The sequence below is a fragment of the Nomascus leucogenys genome, chromosome X (genome assembly GCF_006542625.1).
Source record: "Nomascus leucogenys isolate Asia chromosome X, Asia_NLE_v1, whole genome shotgun sequence".
Taxonomy (NCBI): domain Eukaryota; kingdom Metazoa; phylum Chordata; class Mammalia; order Primates; family Hylobatidae; genus Nomascus; species Nomascus leucogenys.
In genome coordinates, this window is record NC_044406.1 from 93,661,463 (window position 1) to 93,685,339 (window position 23,877).

The window sequence follows — 23,877 nt, forward strand, 5'->3', positions numbered from 1 at the left end:
CATTGCACTCCAACCTGGGCAACAAGAGCAAAACTCCATCTCAAAAAAAAAAAAAAGAAAAGAAAAGAAAAGAAAAGATAAAAATTATAAGTCTGCAAGCCAGTATTATTGTAACTTCGGTTTGTAACTCCTCATTTTGTTTTCTACACAATTTAAAAGGCTAATCCATTACAAATTATTTATGATTTTGGACACACAATGTACAAAGATGTAATTCTGTGATATCAGCAACTGAAAGGAATGGTGATGGAGCTGTTAAAGGAGCAGAACTTTTGCAAGGAATTGAAGTTAAGGTAGTATAAATCCAAATTAGAGTGTCATAACTTAAAAGATATTAAATGTAATTCCCATGATAACCACAAAGAAAATAGCTATAGAATATACACGAAAGGAAATGGGAAAGGAATTAAAATGTTTCACTATTAAAAAAATCACCTAAACACAAAAGACGGCAATGTAGGAAATGAGGGGCAAAGAAAGCTACAAGGGACACAGAAAACAAACGGCAAATGACAGAAGTAAGTCACTCCTTATCGGTAATTACTTTAAATGTAAATGGATTAAATCCAGATTCACAAAGATATGATATAATGAAAAAGAATGTAGCAGATGGTACCTGGAAGAGGAGTACTACTATAACAAATACCTAAAAATATGGAAGTGGCTTTGGAATTGGCAATTGGCAGAGGTTGCAAAAATTTTGAGAAGCTTGATAGAAAAAAACCTACAATGCCTTCAACAGACGTTAGTAGAAATATATATGTTAATAAATGCTTTCACTAATGAGGGCTCAGAAAGAAGTGAAAAGTATGGTAGAGAAAACACAAATTACCTTAGAGAACACCCAAATCATTGTAAACAGACTATTGGTAGAAATATGGATGTTAAAGGCATTGCTAGTGAAGGCTCAGAAGGAAGTGACAAACATGTTATTGGAAAACTTTAGAGAAGATGATCCTTGTTACACAGTGGCAGAAAGCTTAGCAGAACTGTCCTACAGTTATGTGGAAAACAGAACTTGTAAATGATGAAACTGGAAATTTAGCTGAGGAGATCTTCAGGAAAAGTGTTAAAGGTGTGGCCTGGTATCTTCTTGCTGCTTATGTAAAATGCAAGAGGAGAGAGACAAATTGAAGAATGAACTATTAAACAAAAAGAAACCAGGACTTGATTACTTGGGAAATTCTCAGCCCATCCAGATTGCAAAATATGCTAAAATTTAGAGATTCACTGTCAGGAAAGTATGCTCTAGAGAAAAAGCTGAGGCTGGGGCTGGACAATCTTTTGATAATATCTCAGAAAATCAAAAGGTCAGAGCATTCAGTCACACAAAATACTCTTTGAAAAGATAAAGCGAGCACTTCCAAGCTGGCTGAATACAAACAGCCCCAGTCTACAGCTCCCAGCGAGATCGACGCAGAAGACAGGTGATTTCTGCATTTCCAACTGAGGTACCTGGTTCATCTCACTGGGACTGGTTGAAGAGTGGGTGCAGCCCACGGAGGGCAAGCCAAAGCAGGGCGGGTCATCGCCTCATGGGGAAACACAAGAGGTTGGGGGATTTCCCTTTCCTAGCCAAGGGAAGCTGTGAGTGACTATACCTGGAGAAGCAGTACACTTCTGCCCAAATACTGCACTTTTCCCACCGTCTTCGCAACCAGCAGACCAGGAGGTCCCCTCCTCTGCCTGGCTTGGCGGATGCCACGCCCACAGAGCCTTGCTCACTGCTAGCGCAGCAGTCTGAAATCGACCTGGAACACGGGAGCTTGGCAGAGGGAGGGGCATCTGCCACTGCTGAGGCTTGAGTAGGTGGTTCTATGCTCACAGTGTACACAAAGCAGCAGGGAAGTTCGAACTGGGCGGAACTCACCACAGCTCAGCAAGGCCTACTGCCTCTCTAGATTCCACCTCTGGGGGCAGGGCATATCTGAACAAAAGGCAGCAGACAGCTTCTGCAGACAGAAACGTCCCTGCCTGACAGCTCTGAAGAAAGAAGTGGCTCTCCAAGCACAACGTTCAAGCTCCGATAACGGACAGACTGCCTCCTCAAGTAAGTCCCTGACCCCTGTGTAGCCTGACTGGGAGACACTTCCCAGTAGGGGCCAACAGACACCTCATACAGGCAAGTGCCCCTCTGGGACAAAGCTTCCAGAGGAAGGATCAGGCAGCAATATTTGTTGTTCTGCAGCCTCTGCTCATGACACTCAGGCAAACAGCATCTGAAGTGGACCTCCAGCAAACTCCAACAGACCTGCAGCTGAGGGGCCTGTCTGTTAGAAGGAAAACTAACAAACAGAAAGGAATAGCATCAACATCAACAAAAGGGACATCCACACCAAAACCCCATCCGTAGGTCCCCAACATCAAAGACCAAAGGTAGATAAAACCACAAAGATAAGGAGAAACCAGAGCAGAAAGGCTGAAAACTCCAAAAATCAGAACACCTCTTCTCCTCCAAAGGAACACAACTCCTTGCCAGCAAGGGAACAAAACTGGATGGAGAATGAGTTTGACAAGTTGACAGAAGTAGGCTTCAGAAGGTGGGTAATAACAAACCCCTCTGAGCAAAAGGAAAATGTTCTAACCCATCGTAAGGAAGCTAAAAACCTAGAAAAAAGGTTAGACGAATGGCTAATTAGAATAACCAGTGTAGAGAAGAGCTTTAATGACCTGATAGAGCTAAAAACCATAGTATGAGAACTTCGTGAGGCATACACAAGCTTCAATAGCCAATTTGATGAAGTGGAAGAAAGGAAATCAGTGATTGAAGATAAAATTAATGAAATAAAGTGAGAAGAAAATTAGAGAAAACAGAGTGAAAAGAAACGAACAAAGCCTCCAAGAAATATGGGACTATGTGAAAAGACCAAATCCACGTTTGATTGGTGATCCTGAAAGTGACAGGAAAATGGAACCAAGTTAGAAAACACTCTTCAGGATATTATACAGGAGAACTTCCCCAACCTAGAAAGACAGGCCAACATTCAAATTCAGGAAATACAGAGAACACCATAAAGATACTCCTCAAGAAGAGCAACCCCAAGACATACAATTTTCAGATTCACCAAGGTTGAAATGAAGGAAAAACTGTTAAGAGCAGCCAGAGAAAGGGCAGGATACCCACAAAGCATAGTCCATCAGACTAACAGTGGATCTCCCTGCAGAAACCCTATAAGCCAGAAGAGAGTAGGGGCCAATATTCAACATTCTTAAAGGAAAGAATTTTCAAACGAGAATTTAATATACAGCCAAACTAAGCTTCATAAGTGAAGGAGAAATAAAATCCTTTACAGACAAGCAAATGATGAGAGATTATGTCACCACCAGGCCTGCCTTACAAGAGCTCCTGAAGGAAGCACTAAACATGGATAGGAACAACTGGTACCAGCCACTGCAAAAACATGCCAAATTATAAACACCATTGACACTATGAAGAAACTGCATCAATTAACAGGTGAAATAACCAGCTAGCATCATAATGACAGGATCAAATTCACACATGACAATATTAACCCTAAATGTAAATGGGCTAAATGCTGAATTAAAAGACACAGACTGGCAAACGGGATAAAGAGTCAAGACCCATTGGTGTGCTGTATTCAGGAGACCCATCTCACGTGCAAAGACACACACAGGCTCAAAATGAAGGGATGGAGGAAGATCTACCAAGGAAATGAAAAGCAAAAAAAAAAAAAAAGCAGGGGTTGCAATCTTGGTCTCTGATAAAACAGACCTTAAACCAACAAAGATCAAAAGAGACAGAGAAGGCCATTACATAATGGTAAAGGGATCAATTTAACAAGAAGAGCTAACTATCCTAAATATATATGCACCCAATACAAGAACACCCAGATTCATAAAGCAAGTTCTTGGAGACCTACAAAGAGACTTAGACTCCCACACAGTAATAATGGGAGACTTTAACACCCCATTGTCAACATTAGACAGATCAACGAGACAGAAAATTAACACGGATATCCAGGACTTGAACTCAGCTCTGGACCAAGCAGACCTAACAGACATCTACAGAACTCTCCACCACGAATCAACAGAATATACATTCTTCTCAGTACCACATAGCACTTATTCTAAAATTGACCACGTAATTGGAAGTAAAACACTCATCAAATGTAAAAGAACAGAAATCACAAAAAACTGTCTCTCAGACCACAGTGCAATGAAATTATAACTCAGGATTAAGAATCCCACTCAAAATTGCACAACTACATGGAAACTGAACAACCTGCTCCTGAATGACTAGTGGGTAAATAATGAAATGAAGGCAGAAATAAAGATGGTCTTTGAAACCAATGAGAATAAAGACACCATGTACCAGAATCTCTGGGACACGTTTAAAGCTGTCTGTAGAGGGAAATTTACAGCACTAAATGCCCACAAGAGAAAGCAGGAGAGATCTAAAATCAACACCTTAACATCACCATTAAAAGAACTAGAGAAGCAAGAGCAAACAAATTCAAAAGCTAGCAGAAGGCAAGAAATAACTAACATCAGAGCAGAAATGAAGGAGATAGAGACACAAAAAACCCTTCAAAAATTCAATGAATCCCAGGAGCTGATTTTTTGAAAAGATCAACCAAATAGACAGACTGCCAGCAAGATTAATAAAGAAGAAAAGAGAGAAGAATCAAATAGACACAATAAAAAATGATAAAGGGGATATCAACACTGATCCCACAGAAATACAAACTACCATCAGAGAATACTATAAATACCTCTATGTAAATAAACTAGAAAATCTAGAAGAAATGGATAAATTCCTCGACACATACACCCTCCTAAGTGTAAAGCAGGAAGAAGCTGAATCTCTGAATAGACCAATAACAGGCTCCGAAATTGAGGCAATAATTAATAGCCTACCAACCAAAAAAAGTCCAGGACCAGACGGATTCACAGCTGAATTCTACCAGAGATACAAAGAGGAGCTGGTACCATTCCTTCTGAAACTATTCCAATCAATAGAAAAAGAGGGAATCCTCCCTAACTCATTTTATCAGGCCAGGATCATCCTGATACCAAAGCCTGGCAGAGACACAACAAAAAAAGAAAATTTTAGGCCAATATCCCTGATGAACATCGACGCGAAAATCCTCAATAAAACACTGGCAAACCGATCAAGTCGGCTTCATCCCTGGGATGCAAGGCTGGTTCAACATACACAAATCAATAAACATAATCCATCACATAAACAGAACCAATGACAAAAACCACATGATTATCTCAATAGATGCAGAAAAGGCCTGCGACAAAATTCAACAGCCTTTCATGCTAAAACTCTCAATAAACTAGGTATTGATGGAACTTATCTCAAAATAATAAGAGCTATTTATGACAAACCCACAGCCAATATCATACCAAATGGGCAAACACTGGAAGCATTCCCTTTGAAAACTGGCACAAGACAAGGATGCCCTCTCCCACCACTCCTATTCAACATGGTATTGGAAGTTCTGGCCAGGGCAATCATGCAAGAGAAAGCAATAAATGGTATTCAAATAGGAAGAGAGGAAGTCAAATTGTCTCTGTTTACAGATGACGTGATTGTGTATTTAGAAAACCCCATTGTCTCAGCCCAAAATCTCCTTAAGCTGATAAGCAACTTCAGCAGTTTCAGGATATGAAATCAATGCGCAAAAATCACAAGCATTCCTATACACCAATAATAGACAAACAGAGCCAAATCATGAGTGAACTCCCCTTCACAATTGCTACTAAGAGAATAAAATACCTAGGAATATAACTTACAATGGATGTGAAGGACCTCTTCAAGGAGAACTACAAACCACTGCTCCAGGAAATAAGAGAGGACACAAACGAATGGAAAAACACTCCATGCTCATGGATAGGAAGAATCAATATTGTGAAAATGGCCTTAGTGCCCAAAGTAATTTATAGATTCAATGCTATCCCCATCAAGGTACCACTGACTTTCTTCACAGAATTGGAAAAACCTACTTTAAACTTCATATGGAACCAAAAACGAGCCCGCATAGGCAAGACAATCCTGGGCAAGAAGAACAAAGCTGGAGGCATCACGCTACCTGACTTCAAACTTTACTACAAGGATACAGTAACCAAAACAGCATGGTACTGGTACCAAAACAGATTACAGACTAAAGGAACAGAACGGAGGCCTCAGAAATAACACCACACATTTACCACCATCTGATCTTTGACAAACCTGACACACACAAGCAATGGGGAAAAGATTCCATATTTAATAACTGGTGTTAGGAAAACTGGCTAGCCATATGCAGTAAACTGAAACTGGACCACTTCCTTGCACCTTATACAAAAATCAACTCAAGATGGATCAAAGACTTAAATGTAAGACCTAGGACCATAAAAATCCTAGAAGAAAACCTGGGCAATACCATTCAGGACATAGGCATGGGCAAAGACTTCATGTCTAAAACACCAAAAGCAATGGCAACAAAAGCCAACATTGACAAATGGGATGTAATTAAACTAAAGAGCTTCTGTACAGCAAAAGAGACTATCATCAGAATGAACAAGCAACCTACAGAATGGGATAAAAATTTTGTAAACTATCCATCTGACAAAGGGCTAACATCCAGAATCTACAAAGAACTTAAGCAAATTTACAATGAAAAAGCAAACAACCCCATCAAAAAATGGGCAAAGCATATGAACAGACACTTCTCAAAAGAAATTTATGCAGCCAACAGACATATGAAAAAAATGCTCATCATCACTGGTCATTAGAGAAATGCAAATCAAAACCACAATGAGATACCATCTCATGCCAGTTAGAATGGCGACCATTAAAAAGCCAGGAAACAACAGATGCTGGAGAGGTTATGGAAAAATAGGAACCCTTTGACACTGTTGGTGGGAGCGTAAATTAGTTCAACCATTGTGGAAGACAGTGTGGCGACTCCTCAAGGATCTAGAACTAGAAATACCATTTCACCCAGCAATCCCATTACTGGGTATATACCCAAAGGATTATAAATCATTCTACTATAAAGACACATGCACACGTACGTTTACTGCAGCACTATTCACAATAGCAAAGACTTGGAACCAACCCAAATGTCTATCAATGATAGACTGGATTAAGAAAATGTGGCACATATATATCATGGAATACTATGCAGTCATAAAAAAGGGTGAGTTCATGTCCTTTGCAGGGACATGGATGAAGCTGGAAACCATCATTCCCAGCAAACTATCACAAGATCAGAAAACCAAACACCGCCTGTTCTCACTCATAAGTGGGAGTTGAACAATGAGAACACATGGACACAGGGAGGGGAACATCACACACTGGGGCCTGTAGGGGGTGGGAAGCTAGGGGAGGGATAACATTAGGAGAAATACCTAATGTAGGTGACGGGTTGATGGGTGCAGCAAACCACCATGGCACGTGTATACCTATGTAACAAAATTGCACATTCTGCACATGTAACCCAGAATTTAAAGTATAATAATAAAAAAAAAAGATAAAGCATGTGACTCACAGATCTCCATAGCCATCTCAGCTAAAGCCAAAAAATAGATATAGGATTCCCTAGGAAAGACCTGCCAAGAGCCTCTTGTTGGATGACATGAATATACATGACATGCATGGGAGACTCACAAGGTTCTTAAGAATGGCATGCTAGCATGAAAGCTAGCTTGAGGCCAGGCACAGTAGCTCACACCTGAAATCCCAGCACTTTGGGAGGCCGAGGCAGGCAGATCACCTGAGGTCGGGAGTTCAAGACCAGACTGACCAACATGGAGAAACCCCGTCTCTACTAAAAATACAAAATTAGCCGGGTGTGGTGGTGCATGCCTGTAATCCCAGCTACTCCGGAGGCTGAGGCAGGACAATCGCTTGAAGCCGGGATGGGGAGGTTGCGGTTACCACTGCACTCCAGCCTGGGCAACAAGAGCAAAACTCCATCTCAAAAACAAACAAACAAACAAAAAATCAAAACAAAAAGCTAGCTTGAATTGAAAGGGATGGAGAGAACCCTGTTGGACCTTGAAAATTCTACAGTCAGGAAACAGGCTGATGAAACTACTCAGCTGCCAACACATGCTACCCTTCAGGAAAAAGGAAAGACAGCTTTGAGGGTGGAGCCGTAAGCCCAGAGGGCAAAGCCTCAAGACTAGAGGATGAAGGCCTTGACATTTAATGGAATGTGCCTGGCTAGATTTTGAAAATGCCTGGGACCTGTGACCCCTTTTTTCCTTTTAGTTTCTCCCCCATTCGAACAAGAATATATATAATTAGTATCCTATGGTTGTCCCACCACTGTATTTTAACAGCAAAATACAAAAAAGAAAATACATATCCACAGATGTAAAGGAGTTTTGCCCTAAGATGTACCATACTCAGAGTATTGCCCTTATGTGATTTAGATAATGAGATTTGAGACTTTTGAGCTGATGACATTTACACGAAATTTTTGACTCTGCATTGATGCTGTAATGGGTGGAGACTTTTGGAAACGCTGGGATGGGGTGAACATATTTTGCATATGAGATGTAAGTGGAATCTGAGAGAACAAAGGGCAGACTGTGATAGACATAATAATGTTTACAAAGCAAGTGGGAATTTAGGTTACTCATCAAGTTGACCTTAAGACAGGAAGAATATCCTGAATTATCCAATGTAATCACAAGGGACCTTAAAAGTAGAAGAATGCAGCAGAAGAGTCAGAATCAGAGAAGACATGATGACAAAAGCAAGGTCATCAGAGTGATGCAATATGAGGACTCAACCTGTCACTGCTAGCTTTGAAGGTGAAGGAAGAGGGCCATGGGCAAGAAATGCTGGCAGCCTCCATAAGCTGGAGAAGACAGGAAAATGGATTCTTCCTTAGAGCCTCCAGAAAGGAATGCAACCCTGCCAACACCTCGATTATAGCCCAGTAAGATCTGTGTAGGACATCCAACCTACAGCACGCTACGACAGTAAATTAGCATTGTTTTCAGCCACTAAGTTATGTGGTAATTTGTTATGACAGCAATAGAAGACAATTTCTGTGGTTTATAGACAGAAGTTGAGTATCACTGTATTTCCCTCAAAGATGTAAAATACCTCATGGCTCTCCTATGAATTCATTATGTGTAGCTTAGCATGTAATTTAGGAATGATGGTTCTAGGACAGGGGTCAGCAAACTGGAGCCAAATCCAGCCCACTGCCTGTTTTTGTAAACAAAATTATATTAGACATAGCCATGCCGATTCCTTTACTTATTGTCTATGGCTGCTTTCATACTACAGCAAAATCAAGTAGTTGTGACCCTTTCTGGCCCTTTTCAGAAAAAGTTTACCAACTGCTGCTCTGGGGTATGGCTCTATTCTATTCATTTAACTTGATTTGCCTTCACTCTAGTTATATCCTGTTATCTCCCCTCCCCATATTCTTACCATTCTGAGTTCCTGTCACTACCTTAGCTCATGCTACAATTCCATCCTAGAATTCCCTTTCCTCTTTTCCACATCTTATATCATGTGAGGCACATCTCAAGTCATACTTTCTACCCAAAACCTTCCCCATCTCCTATATCAAGGCAATTTCCCCATAACATACTACTTAGGTTTTGATTGATTAAAGAGCTTTTTTATTGCTCGCCAAATTACTTCATATATGTTACAATCTGTTTATACAAATGACTGTAAGCTCCACAACTGTTAAAAGTGATATTACAGATGATTTATTTGTAGACATTCCAGCAGTATGATGGCTGGTATCTCTTTTATCATTTGCAGGTTTTGATATCTATAATACTCATAAGATGAGTTTGTTATAGCAGACAACCTTCTCTAATCCCTCTCTTAAATTCCTTTTTTTAATTTAAATACCTTTTCATTTTATATAAAATAAATTGAATAAAAAAGGGCAATGGTGCCAGAATTGGCATAAGAGTTATGCAAATTTGTTATCCTCAAAAGACTGTACGCAGAATAGTATACTAGTTCTCTGTTTTTAATAAAGTGTGTAGCAGATGTTATGCTAAGTAAGTCAGAAATCCTGTGTGTTCAACTGAATAAATCTACTGTCTACAGACTATCTCTATCTGATCCACTGTAATCACCTCATCATACCAAAACTAGACATCAAAAACCAAAGATCTAATGCCTGTAAAATTTTAAACGTAGATTTGGGGGGTTGGTAGCAAAGATGATATAGAAAGATGTTAAATAATTTTTAATATCTACCATTTGAATTTCACAAATCTTAATTATTTAGGTAGTCATCAGCAATTCAATATTCTTTTCACTCAATTGAAACATAATAACTTGACTCGGAGACTTTGGTCAAACTAATGTCATTCCTAAGCTTTCACTTAGAGTCAACTCCTGGTCAAAGATTTCCATTATGGGCCAGATTTATATTTAAATAGCCATTTTACTTAGACTGAGGGCAGGTAGTTGTCATAACCACTGAGTAAGCCAAGTGACCATGAACCAATTACCCTGAAATTAATTTGGAGTTGCCATTCAAATAGTTATCTCTCTCAAACACTAAACCTAAAATTCTTGTGGTTACAGACAAATTAAGGTACAAGACTTGACTTTATTACAGTTTGGGCGCAAATCAAAAGAGATTTGGGAAATTTCTTTTCTCCCACTCTAAGAAAAATATTTACTACTGAAGCTTCAAGGAAAATGACAGCAAATGTCCTCATGCCTTCTTTCTCCATACTCCCAGAATACCCCTTACCCTTTTTTCCCCTTACGGATACTTCCCTCTGCTTAGAATGTCCTTCCTCTATTGTCCACCTAGAAAACTTTTCCTTCATATTTAATCTCAAATATAATCTGCTTTGTGAAGCCTTCCCTGACTCCCTTAAGCATATTTAAGGTTCTCCCCACTTTGCACATATCCCCTATTAAAGCAATTATTTTATAAGTATTTAAGTTTCTTATTTGCATACATATTTGTTCACAGGTGTCAAACAGTCTTATTTTTCATCCTTAGTACCTGGCACATAGAAGCTGTCTCATAATACTTAATGAAATAAAGACCCATCTCCCTCTCGACATTTTTTAAACAAACTATTCTAACCTGGCTTTAAAAACTCCTTTCTAAAAATATCCCCACTAGTTCAGCCACAATGTCGAGTTCTCTTCAGATTCTTACCTGTTTGCCTGCCCTATTAAATCTAGATGCTTTAATGAAAGCACATGTCTTTCCTGCTGTTCCATCACTTTGCTCTAAATCTGTTCACTGGCTTCAAGAAAAATTTTTGGAACAAATTTCAACCTGCTTTTTTTTTTATCCAATGTATTCCATAACTTCAGATCCATTCATCTGTTTCCATTAAGATCAATTCCAAAGCTTTTCATTTCCCCAGAAATCTTCTATCAAATTACTCCTATGCTCTTTGCATAATTTCTAAAGGTAAGGTTAATCTCAACGAGACTCCATATATCATTCAGCAAACTTTAATTTTAAAATGAAATCATTTTATCTCTAATCTTGGAAAACAAATTTGAAGTAATTCTCAGTTAACTTATTTAGCTGGTTTTTAGAGATGGTTTTAGAGGCTTTGGAGAATAGAATCATATCTGAACAAACTAACGGAAGCACCTCAGGTTGGGAGTGACTCACCGGTACTCCTTGGTATACTCAAAGTCTTGTTTGTTGTAGGCAGGTTTTAGGAAATTGCACTCAATGACTCCAATTACTCCTACACCTTCTCCACGAGTTGGCTTAGAAGAAAATATTAATTTCAACACTTACATTACTGTTGGCTGCCTGGAGGCATTTCCTTTTGATTCCAAACAATAATAGAAAGATTACATAACCTTCATGGGCAAGAAAAGACTATCAAGATCTAGAGAAACACTTAAAATGTACATCAACGACTGCAAGCATTAAACTGAACTAGAAATTCTGACAAATTCTAGGGCAGAGATTTTCAAAATATGATCCATAGATCCCTAGGAGTCTTCTGCAATTAGTAGCCATCTCCACTTCACCCACACTACCTCCACTTCTATATGTTTTATATTCCAGGACTGCCATAAGACTGCATTTGAATAAATTACCGTGCTAAAAAATCAAGGTTATATACTACTGTTCTAAGGAACTGAAACAAATATTCATCTGAAAACAATTTTAAGGGTTCTATCTGATCCTATATTAAAATAAACAATTTTCCCATATACATACGCCACCAAACAACTACTAAAGAGAGTCACGCTTACAGCAATTATTAATTACAAGTTGACGCAAGAGTTTTATAGATTTAAATCATATTCTAATTCTTTAATGGAAGAAATTGAGTAAAGGTGTAATTGGACTGGAACACAAACACGAGTTGTCTAAAGGTGCTATAACAAGGGAAAACAAAATAGGCTGAAAACGAGCTATCCTGGACTTTATATAACTGTCTTACTATGATGAAGCAGTTCGTCATTTTTTGTGCTTTAGCAATCTTATCTGTAAAATAGGAATAAAAGGGATACTTGTAGACATTACTACTTTAAATAATCATTAAGACATTAAAGATGATGGTAAAATTTGTATAGAATGGTTTAAAAAATATTTTCACATTATTTATCCCATTTAAATCTCTCAACCCTGTAAGCTGCGAGGTAGGCAAAGCAGGTATGCTTATTATTGTTATTTCCACTTTACATAAAGGTCAGGAAATTGAGCTTCAGATAAATCAAACAATTTATCCAAGGTTACACAGCTTGTAAATGGAAAATTCAGGACCCAAATCCTGGTCTTCAACCATTGTATTTTATATGCCTTCCACTATGCCTTATTGTCTTTCCAAGAAAATGGAAAGAGTTACCTAAAACACAAATAAGCTGACACACATGGTAAACTTGCTGGTATTCTAATTCTGCCTCTTATTAACAGCTACTTAGAAAATGCATTCAGTAAAGTTGTTGGGTTGATTAACATCTGAAGAATGAGAGGTAGAAAGAGATTTCAACACAAGACAGCTCACTGGTAACACAATTCCAGGATCAGAATTCAATCAGCATCATAAGATGGGAGTAAAAGCCATTAATGAGCCTATCCCCTTTGCAAATTTTAAATTCTCTTCCTACTCTTTTCAGCCTCCTATGACAAAGAAATATTAACTACTCACCTTCACCTGGCACCCCACCTTCTCAAAAGATTTTATGAGTCGGTTGTTATGATACATCATTATTCCAAACTGGTTACTATTCTTGCAAGAGAACCCAAAGGTGATTCTCACCTGCTTATTCTGAGAAGAACATTGTTAAGGAGACAAACATACCAGGGACTTCAATGACAAAATTTTGCACCATATTATAGCAAAAACCGTCAAATACCAAGGGACATAAATTGGGACAACCTTTTGAGAGGGCATTTAAACATCTGTTGCAATAGCTTTAAGAATATTCTTAATATTTGACCAAGTAATTCTCTTTTAAAGAATTTATCCCACAGAAACAGTCAGGGAGGCCCACAAACGTTTAGGAATTACAGAGATTTTTCAATTTGTTATAAAAGCAGAAAAACAGAAATAATTTAAATGTTCAACAATAAAGAAATGATTAAATAAATGTTGATATAGCCACATGCAGCTCTTTTAAAATTATGTCCTTGAAATATTTGAGAATATCAGGAAATGCTCAGATTATAAAAATATCACACACACACACACACACACACACATGCACACACACACATATGCATAGAAAGACTGTAAGAAAAGATACCTAAACACCGTCAGTGATTTAAAAATTGATAAATAATCATAAAACATTTCTTAGCCCTTGCTAGTTGCTCAATTTGCTGCTAGGGCTCATAGGTTCTGATAAGAGCTGTAAATGGTCCAATACAAATCTGTACAATTATATTCAATAAGGTAAATCCTTCTTACCATACCAAACACAATGAAAGCAAAAGCAAAGGTAAAGAACAATGAATAGTCCTGTAGTGATATATTTCATGGGAAGAAGTTAACAAGCTTGGATAAATGAAATGAAGACAATTGATTATTATAAGTAAAACATGAATAATGATGAGTTTTTAACAAGTCCTACTTAATTTAAAAACCAAGGTAAGTAAGTGAGAAAGATAAAGGGGAGACAGAGAAACTGAGATTTTCATTAAAACAAATACTAAGAAACCTTCATGTCTAAATGAGTTGAATGAAAATTTACTTTTGTTACTTATTCAAAAAATGATCTCCATGCCCCCTCTAAAAGACAAGCTACTTGCATCAAAACCCTATAACAAATGGGTCACATATGATACAAAGACATGACTCAAGTGGGTTCACAACACAGTAATGTTTGGCTCAGAATATATAATGTTCTGGGCTCTAGCAGTTCACATAAAACCTCAAATAAGACCTATTCTAACGCAAAAATAAAACAAGACAAAACTCCTGCAAGCAAACAAACCAAAATCCTATGCCATAAAATTAACTTTGTAAAGATAAAGATTGTCAAATTTTTCTTTCTGTTGTGCACTTTTAAATTTCAAATTATGGAGTGAGGGTACAGTGGGGTAGGAGACTCACCAAATTAGCGTAAGGAGAGAGAACAAAGATGAAAGAAGTGGCCTTTGATAATTGAGAAGTAAATAAGTTAGTATCAATGATCTTGTTCCTCAGTGACCTTGGGGGAAATTTTATTAGGACTTTCATTTTACTCATGCCTACAGTAAATCTGTTTAGTCCAAACTATAATATTGGAAGGTAATTTGGTTTAATGGGAAGGGAGTCTGAGAAGAGTTGAGGTAACATATAGAATGCATGCATAGAAGTTTCCCTGATAGAAACCCACAAAAGAAAAAAGCTAGAGACAGGTATGCGTTATATCCTAAAACAGTAGTTGGCAAGCACTTCTTTAGACTGGCTCTGTTAAACCTATGGCACTAACATCCTAGTCTACATATGGTGAGATTATAACTAATTCACCTATAGAAGCAAACAATGCTAGCTCTGGCTTTATTAAATTGATTTTAGTGCTTTAAGAAAACATTCCTAGTAGCCAAGATATGTGCTCTCAAAAAGGAGAAAAAAGAGACCAATGAGTTCTCATTTTTGGTCAGGGAAAGACAAAGCATACTAGGTAATGCCTTTGATAAAGCAAATAGAGTGTAAACATGTTTCTCTGGCCAAGAGTGGTGCTTAGTTACTAGAAAATAAATTAAAAGGATTCTATTATTTCAACAGTTTCCAGGTGATTTCTGATAAAAATGGTACACAGATTGGCATTTAAGAAAGACTTCCTCAGAGTACACTGTAATAGAATGTGTACTATGACATACATTTTTGAATTTGAAAGGGAAAGTTTCTGTTTTTCTGTGTCAACCTGAAAACTTAATCCTGAAATAAAGAGGTCAACTTCATGTAGTAGTACAGTTGTAAGGATACTGTGAAGGTAGGTTTATATGTATCATATTCTACATTGGCCAGGCTCTTGGCAATCATCTGGGTAGTCACCTTCTTTTGACGCAGAAAAATTTTCATCCGTGGCTTCATGTATAGAATACCACAAAATGCCTACGGAACAGAATGGTGAAGGGAAAGTTATTATGTGATATTGCCAATTCTGCTGACATCCCCATAAAACACTGCTACCAACCGATATCTATGCTGGGCAAAGATTTGGCTCAGTTTCTATACCTTATTACACTATGTAAACTACCACACTAAAGTACTGCTAACTATATTATCTAAACTGTCTCAACGGAGACAATAAAAAGGAATACTAGCACATGGCTGGAAAGGTTGTTATCTCTGTATAACTAAAAGAAGATCTTGTTCTATAGTATTTTCAGGTTATAGGAAATCTTACCTCTCATTGTTGAGAAACCATTCTTACTTACCCTTAAAGAATATTCTGTTTCTGGTAGCTCAGAGGTAACACCGCCAGTCATTTTTTCTTCTGTGTCAAAGTCTGATACCAGGATGTCATATTGATCTGTATCAAAATCCAACTCAGATTTTCCATTTTTATTTCTGGGGAAAAGAGACAAGTACCAATCTAACAAAAACTGGCTCCAAAGGACAAAAAATGCACTAGGAACCCAAAAGAAAAAAAACAATATGAGCCAAAACTCAGGTATCTGTTTCTTTCCCTGACTACAAGTGCAAAGGAACTACAAACTACTTGGGTAGAGGATCAGACAATACTTAAGGGTATTCCCATTCTAAACAAATCTACTCTTTCATAGAGGTGATGATGCCACATTCATAAGGAAAAAAGAATGTGGAATGTCTATGATCTGATAAATCAAATGGATGTCAGCTATCCTCAAAGAGGGATCTTAAAATAGACACAAGCTTTCTGGGTATTGTTAGTAAGTCACTCAACATCATTTTCCCCAACTGAATGAACAGATGAATCAAAACCCACTTCTACCAACTTCAGACTAATAAGATACTAAGATCTCCCCAGATCTAATCTTATTTCTTAAAAGGAAAAGAGATTGTTATAAAAGCAGCATATATTTACTAGTCCTCTAGGATACCATTTATAGAATTATCATTTAAACATAATGGTACCAACATTCCTTTCATAAGGACCTTTCTTCTTCCCATAATATTTTTGGGCCACTTGGTTTTGATCCATTCCAAGACCCTGAGCTATATCACTAACTGCTGCCAGGGAAAAAACGTTAAGACCCATCTTTATTCTTGGAAAAAACTCAAATGACAGGTTTTAGAAAAAACGTATATATCAGAACAGTACTTCCCAAAATTTGTTCTGTGGAACAGTAATCTCACAAGATACTCTTAAAAAGAAATAAATACATAAAAGTTCTATGATCAAATAAAATTGAGAAATAATTCTTAGCCCTCAGAGTCACCTCGAGCTCTAGTGATAACTCTGCTTCATACTTTTGGCTCCATAAGCTCAGAGCTGCTATGTTGAAATTGTAGCTCCTTTTACAGGGCTGCACCAGAGCCATTATGATCTGTTGTCTGCATCATACCCATGTCAGTGTATAATAACATATTATGGATTTTCCAGGATAATTCTGATTCTTACTATCCCACCTGACCCCAATGCATATGCCCTGAGGAGATTCTCTGTCCTCCTTGTCCCTCACCTTCCCCATCTAAGGAAAAAAGGTCTGTAGAAACATTTTCTTTAGAGACAGGGTCTTGCTCTACTGCCCAGGCTAGAGTGCAGTGGCATGATCATAGCTCACTGTGGCCTCCAACTTCTGGGCTCAAGCGATTCTCCCATCTCAGCCTCCCAAAGGGCTGGGATTAGAGGTGTGAGCCACCACCCAACCTGAAGAAATACTTTTTAAAAATTGATTGGGAAATACTGCATACTACATTGGTCTTTTACGTATTTTCAAAGCACATTAGTATATTAAAGGACTCCAGGACTCTCAGAAGTCCTACAATAAAGCAACACAGTAAACTTTAAGTCAGCTTTTCCCAAATTTATTTAACCATGTAATCCTTTATTTATACAGGTTGAATATCCCTTAACTGAAATGCTTGGGACCAGAAGTGTTTTGGATCCTTTTGGATTTTGAAATATTTGCATTATACTTACTGGTTGAGCACCCCTAATCTAAAAATCCAAAATCCGAAATGCTCCAATGATCATTTCCTTTGAGTTGTCATGTCTGTGCTCAAAATGTTTTAGACTTTGTGGCATTTCAGATTTTAGATTTTTGGATTAGGGAAAGTCAACCTGTATGCCACCTAGTACCATATACATAACTGGGAAACGACATACAAAGAAAAAGTTCTGTTTAAGATATGTAAATCACTGGAAATACCTCAAAAAATTCTTTGTAATACAAACTATATTACTTGAGGTTTTCTCAGTAGGACACAGGGAAGATCTAAATTACCAATGTGTGAGTCACACTTCTTTTAATTGTTAAGTACAGTACTCTCTACATAAACCAGCATTGTTTTTATTTGTTTTACCCAGGTAAATGAGACAAAATACTTCACCCCTTATAAGGAGAAAAGGATGAATACATGTATCTGATAATCTTTTCTATTAAACATATCAGTAATACCTCTATTTTATATTAAAGGTTTTTAGGGTTATTTTTTAGTGTTTAGGTGTTAATCCATTCTTAAATGTATTCTATTAGACATGCTAAGATTAAACAAATGAAATAGCGTAAAGTATTTCTAGATTGTTTTATTAGTTTTGAAGACATGATCTTAACCTAGTCTCATTATAGTTCATATTTATCTGCTTCAAAGACGTTTTCTACTTCTTCTTCTTTTTTTTTTTTTTTTTTTTTTTTTTTTTTAAGAGACAGGGTCTCACTTTGTTGCCCAGGCTGGTCTCAAATTCCTGGCCTCAAGTGATCCTCCTGCCTTGGCCTCCCAAAGTACTGGAATTACAGGTGTGAGCCATCACACCTGGCCAGATTTTTCTACTTCTAATCCAGCTACTGTGAAAGCACTAATACAGAACTCCTTATTTTTTAAAGATCTTATTGTGCTTTGTTTACTCTAATTTTTCTTTCTCATACTTCACTGTCATTGTCTAATAGGTAAAATAACTATCAATTACCAAACTTAAAAAAATGCCTGTTGGCCAGGCACAGTGGCTCACGCCAGTAATAGAGGCTGGGGTGGGTGGATCACTTGAGGTCAGGAGTACAAGATCAGCCCGACCAACACGGCAAAATCCCGTCTCTAGAAAAAAATATAAAAATTAGCCAGTTGTGGTGGCGCACACCTGTAATCCCAGCTACTCGAGAGGCTGAGGCATGAGAATCACCTGAACCCAGAAGGTGAAGGTTACAGTGAACCAAGTTTGCACCACTGCACTCCAGCCTGGGCAAGAGAGACTCTGTCTCAAAAAAAAAAAATGTCCATGAATATGAAATAGATATTTATAAAGGATTCTGAGGAGCTTAGAATATGCTAAACTGTCTTAATTATCTGTGGCAATAGCCTCAGGATATGTGTGTTTCCACCTTAAACATGCCACATTTTACCAACAAGAACCACTATCTCAAACAGAACTCTGTTTTTCTTTTTTCCTTTTTTTTTGAGACGGAGTCTCACTCTGTCACCAGGCTGGGGTGCAGTGGCGTGATCTTGGCTCACTGCAACCTCCACCTCCTGGGTTCAAGCGATTCTCCTGCCTCAGCCTCCTAAGTAGCTGGGACTACAGGCGTGCACCACCATGCCCAGCTAATTTTTGTATTTTTTTTTTAATAGAGACGGGGTTTCACCATGTTGGCCAAGATGGTCTCGATCTCTCAACCTCATGATCTGCCCACCTCAGCCTCCCAAAGTGCTGGGATTACAAGCATGAGCCACCACGCCCGGCCAGAACTCTTGTTTTTCTAAGACAAAGTTACATAAAAGTATGCAATGAGATATAGATATATATTAAAATTTATCTACTTTGCTTCTCTAAAAAGAGTTACTAAAATGTGCTAGGCCAAGCACAGTGGCTCACACTTGTAATCCCAATAATTTGGGAGGCTAAGGAGGGAATACCACTTGAAGCCAGGTGTTCGAGACCAGCCTGGGCAACATAATGAGACCCTGTCTTTTTATAAAAATTTTAAAAGTTAAAAATAAATAAAAATGTGTTTCATCATACTACCTTTGTTTATTAGAATCTATCACCCTTGGAATACTATACCTGCGGATGTTCCAAATGAGAACACGAGTGCCTTTTTTGCCTGGGATGGCATCAAACTGGGCCAGCAGGTCATTTTCACGGTTGAAAATGGAATAGTTCAAGATGGCTTCTAGGCTGGGCAATGAATCCTCGGTAATAATCATTTTTTGTAAAATCAAATATAGTCAAAGAAAAAATAATATCTTAGGATGCTATTGAGAAGGGAGATCTGCCCTTTGGGTTGCATATTTAGACAAAACTACAGACATAAAGCATGCATATTACTGTTATAGAAGGAGGAAAGGTGAAAAATGGAGAAAGGTTGTAGAGACAAGCTCCAAAATCAGTTGCCCATGCAGAATATAGCTTCAAAGATATCATGTAAACAAAGTCTTATATTTAAAAGATCAAAGGCTTCATTTTTTAACTTCTTTGGAAGCAATAAGTTAAAACCTTATTGCTATACTGTTCCAGTCAAGAGAACCAGGTGTCTAACAGAAGTAACAGCTGTGCAGATATAGGGAAATGAGCTATTCTGCTATTATATAAGCTGATAAATAGTATGTTTCTAGGCCTATTCATGCAAATGTAGCTATCCTTAGGGAAAAAAAAAAGGAAGGCCTTCAGAGCTTTACCATAGGGTGATGGTAGAGCAGAAATATACTATATAGATCAAACTGCCTAACAATGAAAATTTCAATATAGCAAAAACATTTCTAAGCTTATGTCAATGTTCTACTTATTTTTTAAATATTTAATGGAGAAAAATTCCAGTTAAATTTAAGACATTTGAATACCTCTTTTAAAACTTCTGATAGTTGGATTTGACCTGAAGAGGTTACTATCAAAACACTCAGATTAGACTAATTTTTAACCAACATTCTCCATTTCCAGAAAGGATATTGTTTTGCTGGTTGAATGGAACAATTGGTACAATAACTGCCTGGGCCTGAACACATTCCAGATAGGTCTGTGATAGAAGTCCAACAGTGAGAGTACCCCCATTCTTGGTGAAGACAAGGGCGTCCTTTCCTAGCCGCATGGAGCCTGACTTGAAACCATTACCAAAGACCCCAATGGGACACTGGCTCTTCTTTATTACTTTATCTGTAAAGCCAAAGCTGCAATTACACAAGAAAAAACAAATCAGAAAAAAAGAAATCAGAAAGGTAAAAAGCATCCTAAGATAGGTGACAGGCAGAATATTTGGCCTACAAATAAATAACACTTGTAAAAAGTCCTTCCTTTTTTATTCCTTTTGGTATTTATGGGCAAAACTATTAGGTTAAAAACATAGGAAATTACTATGGGGTAATGGGACTAATTTTCCTGTGTGGTTTGTGTGTACATAAATAGTTCCATTACGTTAGAGTCACACTTTATAAATGTAAAAAAGGGCCCCTTTTCACCAGCTAACGTAGCTGGAGAAGGCCTTGGGCAGCTGCCTTTCTTGTCTAGATAAAACAGCTCTGATTGCTGTAGAAGTAAAGTTAGGGTAAGGTGAAAAGTGTAGTTATCTAGAGAGGGTAACAAAAGTTCCAGATATTGTCATTGGTCAGAGGTACTAGATTAGACATCTCCTAACCTGTTTATATCATCCTCTAGAAATCTGAAAGTCAGGGATCATATATCTTGACAATTTCAACTCTCCACTCAAAGGATAACCCTTCCAATTCTTAGTCTCTGTTCCATCTGTTGGGACAGTTCATTGGAATGTGGCCAAAGGATAAAAATAGGTAGTTCTGCCTCTGAATATCAGCAAACAGTTGCAGTATAAAGTCTCTCTTGCTCTATTAAGGACCTTTCACTTAGGCACCTCAACAATCTCTGTAGCCCCTTTTGATCAGCTTAATCTGGAAGCCAGAACCTTTCCCTTCCTTGTATTTTCCATTCAGGTACACACCAAAATAACAGAACTTTAAAAATTAAAAATAAAATGATTATATATCTTCCCTCACCATCAATAAAACTAATTGTAAGGATTGTTTCTCAGGATGAGAAGGAGAAATGAATAGAGTTTGGCGAATGAGTACAAACTTATAGTTAGATAGAAGAAAAAAGTTCTAATGTTCCATAGCAGACCAGGGTGACTATAATTAGCAATAATACATCATATATTTCAAAGTAGCTAGAAAAGAGAACTTCCAATGTTACCAACATATAAATTATCAAGGTGATGGAAACCCCAAACACCCTCACTTGATCATTACATATTCTATGCATGTATAAAATACTCACATGTACCCCATAAATATGTAAAATATTAGGTATCAATAAAGGAAAAAAATCATACTAAAAAGGATTGTTTCTCTCCAGATTGACTAATTTTACAATGTTGTGCACTATCATTCATTCAATAAATATTTAAACTAAGCACCTACACTGTGCCAAGCATTGGGCTAAGCACTAGAAACAATTTTTAATAAGAGAGACGTGATTCTTGCCTTCAGAGTTTATAGTCTAAGGAAGGACTTCATATATTACAGATTAGGTGCTTCTCAACATCAATAAAATAGATACTCTGGGCAGACCATGACTGAGCAGGCTGATCTTTAACAATTTTACTCTTTTGAGCATGGAGAGCTGAGGTATCTGATTTCTACTTCCTGAAGGTTGTGGTTTTGTGTTTACTCACTAAGAAAGGGAACCACCTTTTAAGTTTCTATTTCAAAGCATTATACAATAATACCATATGTCCTTCTAGAGTAGACACTTTATAGGAGCTGTGTGTATCCTACAAATAAATCTAGTGACAGAAAAAGGTAATTTCCATGGCAGCAGTCCTTTGGAAAAAGAAAAAAGAAAAAGAACATTCAGTTTGTGTTGCCTATGGGCCTTAGTATTCCAGGATACAGACATAGTAAGATTCAGGCATTCCCATTCTTCTTGTGGAAGAATCGGCTTTTTAAAAAAATTGGTTTGTTATGAGGATTAAATTATATACTGTATGCAAAATACATTAAGTATAAAGTAGTATTCAAACATTAATTTTAAACTAACTCTAGAAGTCATTCGGAGAGTTGTCATGTGCTATCCCCTACTCCTACTTCAGACCTAAGGTCACACCTAAAACTCAGGGCTCTTCATAAATAGTAATCTTACACACCACTTCAAATGAATTTGTATGGTTAACCGGACTTTAACTTTCTCTTATACCACAAAAGCTTCAATTAGGTGATCAAGGGAAAGTGGTGAAAACAGGGAGATTACAACTCCCTTAATTTTTTAGCCTCTTCCACCATCTATCACCTCTTTTTCCCTTTGAAAGTATAAACCCTCACTGTGTTAATTTGAGGAGACCAAATGATGATACAAGGTTGAGAAGATAAGTAGTAGCGCCAGGCCAGAACCAGAATGGAAAAGGATAAGAATAATGAGAAGAGAGGAGCTATAAACTCTGGATTTTTGTTGTTGTTACTGTGTTTCACTTAACTCTTCCTGTGTGCTCTTTTATTCCACCTAAGTTCTCATGTTCAGCATTCTATTTAAATGCAAACTGGCAGAATGAATGTCAGGTACCAATCGAATAACTACCTAACACAAAAGCCCTCACCACACATAACAATAGAATTGTAGGAATGAATTTGATAGTTTGCTATAGCTCAGTAATAATTTTCCACAGAGCTAACTTGGCTTAGGTGGTTTCTATTTGCTAAGTCAGTCCTGCTCTATCCTCTCATGTGAGAGACGACACTGTTTACACATCAAGGTGGCTTGGATACCAGCACTTCTAGTGGAATCCAAAAATACAGCAGCTTGCTCTGGAGTATCTTAAAATGTCAAGAATCCAGAATCCAGAGAGGTAAATTTAAATTGGGACTCTGCCGTGACACGTGTTTACCTATGTAACAAACCTTCACGTGTACCTCCAAACCAAAAATAAAAGTTGAGAAAAATAATAAATAAATAAAGACTCTGACCAATGAAACAAACCTTGGCAAAATCCATGGGTGCACAAAGGCAGGCACTGCTATTTCCTAGGTATACTTGTGATTTAATATGTAATATAAAAGAATGAAAGAGTGCTAAGCAGACTGTTATTCTCCAGCTATTGTTTTAGAAGAATACACCTGCTAGGAAGCTGGTAGCAAATACCTTCTGTGGTTCTGTGGCTGTTTTTAGTCTTTGAACTTTGAAAGAGGTTTTCCACCTTGCTGAAAAAGGCAGCTGAATATACAGACTAACTGATCCACACACTAGCCCCAGAAGCTAAAGATAATTAGCTGTGGACCTTAAAGGAATTTAATAATAGGATTTTCCTTTTTAATTTGATTTTCATGAAATTCTATGTTTATGGAAGAAACTGTTGCTACAGTTACACA

General features: G+C 37.6%; 1 protein-coding gene across 2 annotated transcripts in view; it reads right to left on the reverse strand.

Annotated features, from left to right (window-relative positions):
• MORC4 (MORC family CW-type zinc finger 4) overlaps positions 1-23,877 on the reverse strand; it is a 59,426-nt gene that overhangs the window by 24,786 nt on the left and 10,763 nt on the right. For both annotated transcript variants that reach the window (XM_030807240.1, XM_030807239.1), the window contains exons 4-9: positions 20,459-20,676; positions 19,577-19,724; positions 15,813-15,945; positions 15,358-15,486; positions 13,093-13,212; positions 11,595-11,695 (exon numbers count right to left, since the gene is read on the reverse strand). In XM_030807240.1, the coding sequence (XP_030663100.1) occupies positions 11,595-11,695; positions 13,093-13,212; positions 15,358-15,486; positions 15,813-15,945; positions 19,577-19,724; positions 20,459-20,676 (849 nt within the window). The remainder of the gene's footprint in view (positions 1-11,594; positions 11,696-13,092; positions 13,213-15,357; positions 15,487-15,812; positions 15,946-19,576; positions 19,725-20,458; positions 20,677-23,877) is intronic.